The 12,068-nt window shown below is 18.7% G+C and overlaps 4 protein-coding genes across 4 annotated transcripts; 1 reads left to right on the top strand and 3 right to left on the bottom strand.

The window, feature by feature from the left end:
- Positions 1–279: 279 nt before the first annotated feature.
- On the top strand, positions 280–1,818 carry PRELSG_1345400 (conserved Plasmodium protein, unknown function; the record flags this gene model as incomplete). Its single annotated transcript, XM_028678995.1, has 1 exon — positions 280–1,818. The coding sequence occupies one exon, from the start codon at positions 280–282 to the stop codon at positions 1,816–1,818; it is 1,539 nt and encodes a 512-aa protein (XP_028536086.1).
- A 541-nt stretch (positions 1,819–2,359) lies between these two features.
- Positions 2,360–3,409, bottom strand: RNR (ribonucleotide reductase small subunit, putative; the record flags this gene model as incomplete). Its single annotated transcript, XM_028678994.1, has 1 exon — positions 2,360–3,409. The coding sequence occupies one exon, from the start codon at positions 3,407–3,409 to the stop codon at positions 2,360–2,362; it is 1,050 nt and encodes a 349-aa protein (XP_028536085.1).
- Positions 3,410–4,992: 1,583 nt separating this feature from the next.
- Positions 4,993–7,194, bottom strand: PRELSG_1345200 (conserved protein, unknown function; the record flags this gene model as incomplete). Its single annotated transcript, XM_028678993.1, has 1 exon — positions 4,993–7,194. One exon carries the CDS (start codon positions 7,192–7,194, stop codon positions 4,993–4,995), a length of 2,202 nt encoding a protein of 733 aa, XP_028536084.1.
- A 1,300-nt stretch (positions 7,195–8,494) lies between these two features.
- On the bottom strand, positions 8,495–11,794 carry BOP1 (ribosome biogenesis protein BOP1, putative; the record flags this gene model as incomplete). Its single annotated transcript, XM_028678992.1, has 5 exons — positions 8,495–8,921; positions 9,037–9,223; positions 9,302–9,368; positions 9,443–10,917; positions 11,242–11,794. The coding sequence occupies 5 exons, from the start codon at positions 11,792–11,794 to the stop codon at positions 8,495–8,497; spliced, it is 2,709 nt and encodes a 902-aa protein (XP_028536083.1).
- Positions 11,795–12,068: the final 274 nt, after the last annotated feature.

The following is a 12,068-nucleotide window of genomic DNA, read 5'->3' as shown; positions in this document are numbered from 1 at the left end:
AATTTTTTAGCAAACTTTATGTAGAAGTAAATAAAAAGAAATAATATATATTACTTTTTTATATTTCGTGTTGCTGAATTAATATATTTTTTTTATTCATTTATAATATAAAAAAGGAAAAAATTTTCAGACATTTAACAAAAAAAGAGGAAAAAAAGATTAAGAATAAAAATTATGCAAAAAAATAAATAGAAGCAAAGTAGAAATAAATCAAAAAAAAAATAATAAAGTTTTATGTATATATTAAAATTCATATTTTTATACATTTTTTTTTTTTTGATGATTGGAATTACAATAATAACGGGATTTTTAGGTTCTGGAAAAACCACTTTACTTAAAAATTTACTAAATGAAAGTATAAAAAAAAATAAAAAAATTGCAATAATACATAATGAATTCACTGAGAATAATGATAACATTGACAAAATAGTTTTTAAAGATATTAATGATATATATAATTTTCCAAAGGAAAATATAGAAAATGTAAATGAATCAAATATTGAAAATATAAACAATTTGAAAATTATAAATGAAATTGAAAGTGAAGAAGGATTTATATATGAGCTTAATAATGGATGCTTATGTTGTTCTAATAAAAGCAATTTTGTAAAATTAATTGAAAATATTTTATCTTTAAAAACTTCTTATGATTTTATTTTTGTTGAGGTATCTGGTGTCTATGACAATATAAAAATTAATAACTTGTTATGGCTAGATGAATTAAACAAATCTAAAATTTATTTAGATAGTATTATTCATATAATAGATTCTTACAATTTTTTAAATTCTTTTAATGATAATATTCAATATTATGAATCCTTAAAAAAAACAAATAATATATTAAATGAAGCAAATTCTAACAAGAACACTTTTGAAAACAAAGAAAATTTAGTATGTGAACAGATTATTGTTTGCGACGTTATAATTATAAACAAAATAGATAAAATTAATGAATCAGAAAAAGAAGAAATAAAAACTTTTATTAATAATATAAACCCATTAAGTTCTATATATTTAACAAGCTACTCTACAATTCCTATTGAATGTTTAACTAACTTAAGATGCTATGAAAAAAAGAATATAAAAGATGTGTTAAATAATGTGTACGATAAAAACCATTTTCATTACAATGAATTTAACAATTGCTCTTTTGAATTTGAGCATGATATTTCTTATTTAAGTTATTTAAGTGATCAATTAAACAAAATGAAAAAAGAATTTTTAAAAGAAAAAGATAAAAATATTTTAAAAAATATTATTTCCTTAAAAAAAAATAATATTTTTTCTTATAAAAAAATTAATGATATCCTAGCCTCACTCTTATGGACAAACAATATACATATATACCGAGGAAAAGGAATATTTGTAGCTTTTAATGATGATATATATAATAATAAAAATAAATTAAAATTAAGTATATATTATTATCAGAGCGTTGGAGATTTATATGAAATTAACTTAGTTATTAGTGATCTTCATATATTTTTTCAAAATTATTTAAAGACATCTGAGGAAAAAAATTGGAAATATAATATTAACTATTCAAATGACTCTTTATTCACTGATGATAGTTTAAATAATCTAAGTAACATTAATGATAAGAAAAGTGATGATAATAATATGTCATTTCTTTATAATGATTTACTCGATGAAGAAAATTATTTTTCTGATGACTCTTCCACTAGTGATAATAGTGATTATAATATAAATAATATATTGAATAGTTACAATATTTTTAAATCAAAATTTTTATTTATAGGAAAGAACATAAATGAAGAAGAAGTAAGAAAAAAATTAAAAGAGTGTTTATATAATTAACTTATATTTTCTATAAAAAGAAAAAGAATAAACTTTATATTTTTTTCTTTAATAAGGTATTCCTATAATCAAGAAAGATTATATATATATTTATGCCTTTGTTTCATTTATTACATTTTAAATTAAATTATTTGATATTATCCATTGAAGAAATAAACATAGATGTTTAAATATTTTAATTTTAATTTTTCTATTTAAAAAAAATTAAGAGTATATTCAATTAAAAATTATATATGTATGTATATATATTTTATTCAAAAGTATTAATCTATGCAAACAAAAAATAAAAAAAGGAAAGAAAAAAATAACATATATAATATCTACTTAAAATAAATGTTAATTATAAATTTCTATTAAAACACTTTTATAACTCTAAAAAATTATTCACATATGTTTATGTACATAATTTTTTACTTTTAAAATAAATTGAAATAATAAATACATATATATATATATATTTAAAATTTATATATTTCTGTCTATAATGATATATTTAAAAAAAAAAAATTAAAATAAAGACATATAATAAATAAAATTATCTTTAGAAATCAGTATTTAAACAAAATACTTGATCTTTTCTTTGAGCCATTACACCAGATTTTTGATAATCAGCAACTCTTTTTTCAAAAAAATTGGTTTTTCCTTGAAGTGAAATCAAATCCATCCAATTAAAAGGATTTTTTGAATGAAAAACCTTTGAACACCCTAGGCATTCTAATAATCGGTCTGCTACAAATTCAATATATTGTGACATTAGTCTAGAATTCATTCCTATTAAATCGCAAGGTAAAGATTCACATATAAAAGATCTTTCTACTTCAACAGCCTCTTTAACAATATTCTGAACAACTTCTTCAGGTAATTTATTCTCTAACAAGCTATATATTAAACAATTAAAATCAGTATGTAATCCTTCATCTCTACTAATTAATTCATTACTAAATGTTAATCCATGTAGTTTATTTTGTTTCTTAAACCAAAAAATTGCGCAGAAGCTTCCACTAAATAAAATTCCTTCTACACAAGCATTTGCTACTATTCTTTCTGCAAAGGAATTTGTATCATTTATCCATTTAGCTGCCCATAAGGCTTTGTTTTTTACAGCTGGTATATTTTCAATTGCATGAAATAAATTTAATCTTTCCTTTTCATCTTTTATATAATTATCAATCAATAAACTATATGTTTCTGAATGGATATTTTCTACTGCTATTTGAAAAGAATAAAACTTTTTTGCTTCAGTTATTTGAACTTCTCTTAAAAACTTACTAGCTAAGTTTTCTAAAACTATCCCATCACTTGCTGCAAAAAATGCTAACACATATTTTATAAAATGTTTTTCATTTTCATTTAACTTTTCAAAATCTTTCAAGTCACTTGACAAATCAATTTCTTCTGCTGTCCAAAACGATGCTTCTGCTTTTTTATAAAAATCCCACACATCAGGATATAAAATGGGATATAACGTAAATCTATCAGTTTCTTTATTTAAAATTTTTTCACTTGATTCTTTCCTTTTTTGTATATCACTGAATTCCCTTTCCTTTTTTGTAAAAATAGGCACTTTTGAGATATGGATTGCATCAGCCATTTATCTATATTTATTATAAAAAAAAAAAAATTAAAATAAAATAAAACAAATAAGATAATTAATATAGATTAAAATATATATAAAAAATATATTATAAAAAAAAAAAAAAAAAAAAAATTATTTTAAATGGAAAATGAAAGAAATGAAAAAAAAAATATATTTAATATAATAAATAATGTATTTTATAAAAATTTTAAAATATATAATGAAATAAAGCTAAAATCATTTGTTATAATACTGGAAATTATTGATAAAAAATATTTAATTTAAAAATTATAAATAGAAATAAATTTTTTATTTATGATATAAAAAAACAAATTTTAATTTTAACAAAAAATATAAATTTTTTTTTCAGGGCCTTAGTGTATGCTAGTAATATTGACTTCAAAAAAAATGAGTAAAAATTTACAAATTATTTAATTTTTTTTTTCTTTGGTTTTTTAAATACGCTCAATTTAAAATAATTATTATATATTATTCCTTTTTTTTTGAAAAATATTTATCTAATACTTTTTATAAAATATAGTAGCAAAATAATACTATCTTATTTTTGTCTTATATAAAATGTGCACTATTATAAGATATATAGAGAGATTGAGAGAGGATTATATTATCTGTGAAGTTTAACTATCCCTTTTTTTTAATTGTTATGATACATAATAAATTTAGACAATAAAATAATTTTAAATGGTGTAATATTTTTGTATATAACATTAAAAATTCTTTTTAACATAAATTTAAAATTTCCGTTACCTTCGATATTTTTATTCTTCAAAAAAAAAGTTTTCTAATTTTTTCATTTAAAGTATTAGTTTATTTGCTTTATTATATATATATATTAAAAATAAAAACTAAAAAAGATGCATGCTAATTAAAGTAAAAAATAAAAAAAAAATTATGTGGATATATATAAAATATGTATCCTCATGTAATTTCATAAAACATAATGTAGGAAATTAACCATTCAACGAAATTTTTTTTTTCTATTTTTTCTTCACTTAAAAAAACAAAAAAAAAAAAAAATAAATAAATAATAGCAATTAATAATAATAACATTAATAATACTAATAATAGAAATAATAATAATAATAATAGTAAATGATATGCAGAAATAACTTAAAAATTTTTAATTTGTTTCTTCTAATAAATGAAAAATGAGTATTGAAAAATTAAAAACATTGTGTGATCCATTTTGGAAAAATAAATAATGTGTATGTAAAAATATATGCTACTAAAAAATAATAATTATTTAATTTTTTTCTACATAAGTTTATTATATTTTATTTTATTTAACAACACATATTAAAAAAGGATAATATCACTAAGAACAAATAGCTATAAAGTAAATCACAAAATTTATTTAAAAAATATATATATATATATATATATTATAAATTTTAAAAACTATGATTTATGAATAATATTTTTACTTAAATTCAACAATTGGACAAAAAAATAAGTAAAATAATTGTGTATTTATTGTATATATTTTACATTTATAAATTTAAAAATGAAAGTTCTTAATTTATAATAGCATATAATAATGCTTCTACAAATATAGCATTTCAAAAAAATATCAAAGCCTACTTATTATTCAATTTTTTTTTTTTTTTTTTTAAAAACTTTTCGATATTTTTTCTACATAATGGGCAATCGTTATTTCTTTTTAGCCAAGTAAATATACATTCTTTATGATAGTAGTGAAGATAATTACAAGGTAATATACAAATATCATCATCATTAAAATATTCAATGCAACAAATAGAGCAAACAAAATCTGAATTTTCTATATTAATACGAACAGAATTATCGTCACTATTTTCAATTTTCTGTTTCTCAATAATATTTTTTTTTTTTTTTAAAACTCTTTTAAAATAGCCAAGTACTCCTTTTATTTTAACATCATTACGTGATTCATCGTTTTCACAAATTGATGTTCTGTTAATACTATTATTATTATTATTATCATTATTATTATTATTATTATTATTATTGCTATTATCATTATTATAACTATCATCAATATAATTACTATTATTAGTAGTATTTTTATAATTATCATTATGATTAAAGTTATTATTATTATTATTAATGTTATTTCTATCTTTTTTATTACATTTAATAATATTTATATTGTTCGAAATATAACTTTTTTTATTATTTTTTTCTACATCATTGTTATCTGGATTTTCTGCATTTTTACATTTATTGTCCTGAAAAATTATTACATTTTCTAACTTATTTCTCGTATTATTATCATTTATTTGAGATGAACTTAAAATATGTTTATCCGTTTCAATATTTATTTCTTGATTAACATTAATATTATGAGTGCATGAAATAGTAGAATTAGTCCATATTTCTGCATGATTATTAACAGTATCAATTCTATTTTTAGGTTCCTTATAATCTTGTACTTCATTATCATCATTCTTTGGAAATTCTTTTAACTTATCTTTTTTGTTTTCAACTTTATCGCATTCATTTATGTCAATGTCACTGTAGAAACAATTGCCATTTGAATATTTTTCTTCACAGTATTTTCTATACTCTGAATATTTCATTATTTTTAATTTCTTTAAAATCCTTTTTGGTGTAGGGCTTTTTCTTCTTATAATAAACAATGTTATTATGACAACAAAAAAAACAATATGTAATATAATATATAAAAATAAAGGCAAGAAATAATATATAGCAGCTAAAAGTATTGTGAAAGAAAAAGTACTATTCATAGGAAAATTTTTTTTTCTAAAAAAATATATATATAAACATATAGAGAAAAATAATATGGCAATCATATGAATATATGACTCGAATATTTTGAGATATTTGGAAACTTCAACTTGTCTAAATAATTTATATGATGTGCATAAATTTATGCAAATATGCACAAATAACAAACCTAATAATACAGCACACAAATAATTCACATTTTTTTCCTTATTTAAAACGTGGAATTTACTAATATCATAACAAAATATACTTATTAGCAGTAAAACCATTAATAAGTACGATAAATGAATAAATATAGAACATAAATGAAAATTTCTATATGCTCTTCTTGATAAATTTAAATCATCTTCTAATAAAAAACTGCCAAAATCATCTACTGGATCATCAAAATTCTCATTAGAATTAATATTATCATTTTCTGGTGACTGTTCATTTTTATTATCATTCATTTGAGGTGTATTGTTATTATTTTCAGCATTATTTTCTTCTAAAATAGTACTTTTATTCACATTTACAATAGCATTTTCATTAGGACTACTTATATTATTAATATTTTTATTGCTTATATTATTTTCCATTTCATAAACGATTATATTTTTGTTTTCATCATTCAACTTTCCATTTACTTTAATGTTATTTGTACTGTAATTCATATTGTTACAGTTTATGCCATTATTACTGATATTATCCATTTTATGTTTTATATTATTTTTATTTAAATTTACATCGTAATTCGTGTTTTTATTAAAAATATTATTAATATTCGCTTCAGCAATAGTGTTTTCATCATTGTCATATTTCAATATTATGCCATTCTGTTTTTTTTTATTTTCTTTCCCAGAGAATTCGTTCTTATTTTGTATATATTCTACTTTTATATTATTATTATATCCATTGCTAATATTACCAAATGTTCCTTTTTTTTCATTGATTAGCAAGTTATTTTTCATTATTGTATTGTTTTTATGAATTTTTTTTGAATTATTAATAATATTATCTTTTTCATTTTCTGGTATAAATATTTCATTTCCTATACTTTTATTAATGTTCATTATTGTATTATAATGGAATTAAAATTTTTATTAATTTTAATATTATCAGAACTTTATATATTTTTTTTTTTTTCATGAATTGATCTTCATATGAAATTAAAAATAAATCAAAAATTAACTCAAAAACAAAAATAAATTAAATAATTAAAAAGAATTCATTTTAAATATACCATTAAAACAAAATTTCATTTAAAAAAAGATATTCATCTATTTTTTATTAAGACTTTTTTTATATATATTTTTTTTTTCATCTCTAGCTAAAATTGGCTATTTTAATTAATATAAATATATAGATATATATTTATATAATTAAAAATGTAAATTAAAATAAAATAAATTTTTTTATAAAATTTGATTATTATTTGAAATTAAAGAACTGAATTTTTAAAGCTAAAATAAAGGAATTTATCCAACACAAAAAAGTAAAAAAAAAAAGCGTGTAAACGAAAAAATATATTTGCGTATCTTTTTTTTTTTTTTTACAAATATTATATAAACTAAGTATTTGTCGAATTTAAATTAAAATATAAATGAAATTGAAAACAATTATTTCAAATATATATATTTTTTTATTAGCATCTTTTATTTTTTACTTTTTTTGTAAATATGTTCCTTGATGTATACATAAGATCCATGCACACAATGAATGAGATGCAAATTTTTAAAAATATAACAGGAAAGCAATAAAATAAATTTAACCTATGTTAAAAAACCCTTAAAAAGAAGAGGTACATAAATGAATTTTTATATTTCGTTAATTATAAACTATTTATTAAAAGATAATTTGAAATATTAGACCATTAATATATAAAAAGATAAAATGTTTGAAACTTGAATTTCTTTGTTTTTACATAAAAGCAATTACATCAAAAGTTATCAAATTTTAAAAAAATGCACTTGAAAAAGTAAAATCAATATTAAAGTTTTTATTATTTTATATATAAAATTTGATAAATTAAAAAAAAATAAAATAATATAATATAGCAAACATTGAAAATTTATATTCTATATTGAAGATATTTAAAAGCAAATTAAAAAAATATATATTTAATTTTTAAAATTGGAGAAAAAAATTTATATATTTCAATTTTTTTAACTTAAATTTGTAAATGAAAATGATTGCATGCGTTATAAGTTTTATTATAAATATTTTATTTTTATGTCATTTCTATATTAAAAAGAAGGAAAATATATTCTTTATCATAAAATATATATTGAATCTTTATTTGTAATGATGATATTTTATATTAAAAATTATTTTTTTTGCTGTTTTTGAAAATTCAAATTAAAAAAAAAAATGTTATGTATATAAAGCAGAAAAATTATTTTCTGTATGAACAAATAACCATGGTTTTTTACATGACCAAACAAGGTCAATTATTTTTGATTCATTTGATAATTGCTTAATAGGTAGTAAAATTGGATTTGTTATATAATCCTGAAAAAATTTCGAATAAAATAAATTCACAGTTCCATTTGAACTTAGTGAATAAAACAAATTAAAAATTTTATGAAATTCCACTTTTTTCAAAGAACAATTTTGTAAATGAAATTTTTTATAGGGATTGGAAGATAATTCCAGATCAAAAATAAAAACTTTTCCTTTTTCATCTGAAGCCAAAACATATCCTTCATTAGTATGTACATCAATACTTGTTATATTTTGAATTCCTCTCAGTTTCTTTATGATTCTATCTTTTTTAGATTTAGACTTTAAATTATAAATTCTGTATATAAAAAAAAAAAAAAAAATATGAAACATAAAAAATATATTGATAAAGAAAGTCATAAATGGAAATGAAATATAAATTAAGTAAATCTTTTTTTCTTTTTTGTTCTTACATTATATTGTTTTCAAAAGCTACTGCAAAATATGGACTTTTAGGAAAGAATAATGTTTGAATAATATCTCCTCTTTTTTGTTTATATTTTTTTATAAGTTTTATTGATTTCATTGACTTCAAATGATGTAAATAACAATAATGATATTGACCAACCTTTCTTAAACACGTTACTGATAAATAATTACCTATGAAAAAAAAAAAAAACATGTCTTTTACGTTAACAAAGCATATATTTATGCATATTTTTTTTTTTTTTTAAATACCATTTTTATTCCACGAAAAATTTCTAATTTTTCCCTCATGCTTCATAGCAACACAGTACTTTATTTTCTAAAATTAAAAAAAAAAAAAAGTAATCAAAGTTCATTTATATCAATATTATTTTTTTTTAGTTATTTTTATACCTTATCATTAGATTTAATATTAATCCATTTAATATCAATGTCTGTAGAATAACAATATTCATCAGAATTTTTAAAATTATTATGAAATGCACTTAGTAATCCTTTCGTTTTATAATAAATCATATTTCTATCTAAATTTATGTATTTCTTTTCCGAATCACAATTCTTTTCATAATTATTTTTTATTTCCTTCTCATCTTCGCTTATTTCTTTTATATCATTGCTTATATGTGTTTCTTCATCATCATTTCCTTCATCAAAATCTTCATCATATAGATCTGATTCTTCTTCATCCTCCGAGTTTGATAACGATGAAGATGTACCATTTTTATCTTTACTTTCATCATCACTATTACTACAAGCTCTTTTTTTTTTTTTATTATTGTGATAAATTTCTTCTATATTTTCAATATTTGATTTAACAGGTGGAATAAAACTTTCATAATGAAATAGAAAAATAATATTTTCATATGAAATAGCTAAAATTAAATAATCTCTATTAACTTTGATCATGATATTATCTTGAAAATTTGCCGATTTTTTATTTAGTGGCATAACTTTTTTAAAATAGTGTTTCAAATCAATTGTAGCTATATTGTAAGATGTTAATATATCAAATACGTACAATTTATCACATTGAATAATGTAAACAATATTATCTCTTTCATTTATGTCAATATGATTATTATATTTATTTTTATCCTTGGTTAAATCATCATTCAAAATATATTTAATAAATGGATATTGAGGAAATGGTTTTAACGACTTCGTGGATGGTAATTTTGGTAATAAATCTTCTTTATTTATATTTAGAACATTTTTTAATGATCTTGAACATAAATATATGTCTAAGCATCTCTGATATAAATCAAAATATGTTTTTTTATAATATTCTATATTTCTTATACTTTTATAATTTTGCGGTATAAAGGCATCTTCATTATTTTTTAAAATATTTCTTTTTTCTGATGAATTATACATTAACTCTGGTGGTGGATTGTAACTATATTTATGACCTGGCAATACATTAGGCAAATTTATTTCATTGATATTGTTAAATTCATCATAAATTTTATTATTCCATAAATCATATATGTCATCTTCTTCTTTTGGTAAATATCTTTCGGGGTATTTTTGTTTATTTAATAAATATTTCATTATCTGAAGAATTCTTTTTTTATCGTGTTTTGATTCCTTATAGTTATCTTTGATTAAATTATAATTAGAAGTTGGAAATATTTTATACTCTTCTTTTTCATTTTCATAAATAAAATTGGAGTTATCAATGTATTTTGCCACCTTATTTTCCCTAATACTTTTTATTATCTCTAAGTCAGTATTTGTTAATTCAATAATTCTGTTATTTTTTTTATCTTTTATTTTTCTCCATGAATCAGCATCTGTTTTTGATTCAATAAATTCATCAATAGCATTTTCGTTTTTCTTGTATATTTTTCTTCCTTCTATATCATAACCTATAATTAAAAAAAAAAAGAAAAAAATTAACTAAAAAATTTTACAAAAGAAAAACTTATTATTATACATTTTATTGAAAAAAATATAAAAATAAACAAAAATATATATATATGTTGAAAGCAAATAGTGATAGAAAATAAAAATTAATGTAGTAATGAAAATCATATACTAAAAAAAAAAGAAAAAGAAAAAGAAAAAGAAGAAAATCAAAAAAAAAATAAGAAAAGATACAAATCTGATATACAAACATAAATTAAAGAAAAAATTGTAATGGTGTTATTTTATTTTTTTTTTTACAACGTTTGTAACTATTTATTACTAACCTATAATATCGAAATTTTCATAGTGCTTTAGATCAAAATCTCCAAGGGTATTTATGTTATATTCATCATCACTTTCATCAATTTCTTCATTCATAAAAATGTTATTCTCCGTGTTTGTATTTGTACTTTTCACACTGCCATTATTAAAGTCACTTCCTATAGTGTCTTCATAATCTGTTTCCTTTTTATTAATTTTATTTTTATTTTTTATTTTATTGATATTTATGTTTTCCATTATACCTTTTTCCTTTTTTTTTTTTTTTACTTCTAATTTCACTTTTTCAATCTTTATGTTCATCTCATTGTTTTTTTTATTTTTCATATTATTTTTTTCAGTATACTCAATATTATTTTGCTTATTACCTCTCTTTTCATATTCCTCTATCTCTTTTTTATTATTTCTTTCTTTAGTATTTTTTGTTTTATCATTTTCATTTAATTTACTGTTGTTTTTACTTTTTCTATTTACTACTTTATTCTCTATTTCGCTTTTCTTTTTTAATTGTTCATTTTTTTTTTTATTTTTGTTCAACTTATTCTTTTTTCCATCCATTTTTTTTATTAAATTCTTTTATTCCAATAAATGAAAGTTTTTTTTTTTTTTCTAAAAAAATATAATAATAATATTTATGACTATGTTTTTCTTTTTTTTTTTTCTATTATAACATAAAGTTTTCATAGAAAAGTATATCTGCTAATAAAATATTAAAAAATCAACATCATTTTATTAAAAAACATTGTACAAAGATATTTATTAAAAAATACAAATTTTTTAAAAAGGTGAACAAAGCAATAAAAAAAAAAAAATAAAATTTTTATATATTTTT

The sequence above is a fragment of the Plasmodium relictum genome, assembly GCF_900005765.1.
Source record: "Plasmodium relictum strain SGS1 genome assembly, chromosome: 13".
Taxonomy (NCBI): domain Eukaryota; phylum Apicomplexa; class Aconoidasida; order Haemosporida; family Plasmodiidae; genus Plasmodium; species Plasmodium relictum.
This window is presented reverse-complemented; position numbering and strand designations above follow the sequence as displayed.